At 39.6% G+C, this 1,601-nt stretch overlaps 1 protein-coding gene across 3 annotated transcripts in view; it reads right to left on the bottom strand.

Moving 5' to 3' along the window:
- The window catches only part of SARC_05985 (hypothetical protein), a 5,924-nt gene extending 5,190 nt beyond the window's left edge, over positions 1–734 (bottom strand). For all 3 annotated transcript variants that reach the window (XM_014300120.1, XM_014300122.1, XM_014300121.1), the window contains exon 1: positions 396–734. Coding sequence is in view for 2 of the 3 variants with exons in the window: in XM_014300122.1 (XP_014155597.1) it covers positions 396–482 (87 nt within the window). In the remaining variant the exon portion in view is untranslated. The remainder of the gene's footprint in view (positions 1–395) is intronic.
- Between the last annotated feature and the right edge of the window lie 867 nt (positions 735–1,601).

Here is a 1,601-nt window from a genome sequence, read left to right as displayed (position 1 = left end):
TAGTATAAGGTACCTATATATATATATATATATATATATATATATATATATATATATATATATATATGCGTATTCGTGTGCTTGCGTGTGTGTGTGTTTGTGTGTATGGATATGTGTGTACACACGCGCGCCTGTGTATACATATGAACACACAATTGGTGTTTATTGTGAACGTTGACTCGAAAGGTAAGGTACACCGTGAGAGCGTAAGAAATGGCAGTATGTAGAAAGCTCTGAAGCGTTACGCTGCATCACATACAAGGGTATATGTACACACACGCTGTAGACCATTTTCAGCCTTTAAACTGTGAAACTGTGATTTTAAGTTTTGCACGTGCGCGACGTGCAGTGAATGTACGCACATAGCCCCCCGTAAGTAAAATTCCGTTACATACCTGTGTTACATTCTTAGGTGTTATTGTCAGTGGCGGCCGAGGAGAATTCTTCATAGACTGTGGTTGTGATTCGGAGTGCTGTGACATACTGTCCACCTGCAGTATCCACAAGGATCTCGGCCAGTCTTTGTCTTGTATATAATGTCAGTAGAGATAATAGATATGACAAAGCGTGTCTGATTGTTCCTTTGCAAAATATTGAAAATCCAGTACATATGTACTTTATATTATTGTTGTATGTGAATATGTACCCCGGTTTGTCGCAGAATGATACTTCACCATAAATATTTATCCTTCGTTTATTAAGGTGCATATATTATGTGTAAAAGTACATACGCTGTATGTATTTAAAAATACTGTACGGTGTACAGAGTATACCCTTTATACATAAAAACAGTGGGTCCTCGCTAGTTGTCAACGACCGTTCTAAAACCGAAAGTTGACACCTATCAAGTGGACAAACTTTGCAGCCATTTGATTGGCCCACAGGTTTTCGGCCTATCCGACCATATGATACATGCTCATGACCCTCAGACCCCAGTATGCCACCTCTAAAATACATTTGGTATACAAAACTATCATAACTGAGATTCTTCTTTTCCATATCTATTTAACTCTACGAACTTCCTTTTACCTGTGCTAGACATCGTGATAGTTACGCGTTTGCCATGGTGTATGTGTATACAACTGTGATATTTATTATTATTCTGTACGTACTTGTAGTAGTATTTACACCGAGAAACGTGTGTCGTTATGGTAGCGTGGCCCATAATTCTATATATGAGAAATGATTGGTTTTATATGTTCTTCAGTCCTTCAATACCGATAGGGATATACTGTCAGCGGTAGAGCCAATGTATGAGCCGCTAATAGTACTGAAAAAAATATATTGACCAATGCGAAAATGAACGTTGACATTTATCGAAATGGACAACTAAAAGGTTGACAACTAGCGAGGACCCACTGTACATAATATAAAACAATAAAGCACGGCTAGAGCGTCGCAGAGACCAAAAGCTATTCCACTAAGAGGTTAGCTAATAACTGTGAATATATCCGCACAGGGTGAGCTGAGGGTGAGATACTGAGATTTCTTGACGGGCCTTTTCTCCCTCACTTTCACTCAACACACGCACATCCATACGTACTAATGTTCAGTCACACACGCTCACACATAAACACACTCACTCGGACGGGGGGGGGGGG

This window comes from Sphaeroforma arctica, assembly GCF_001186125.1.
Source record: "Sphaeroforma arctica JP610 unplaced genomic scaffold supercont1.410, whole genome shotgun sequence".
NCBI classification, from domain to species: domain Eukaryota; class Ichthyosporea; order Ichthyophonida; genus Sphaeroforma; species Sphaeroforma arctica.
This window is presented reverse-complemented; position numbering and strand designations above follow the sequence as displayed.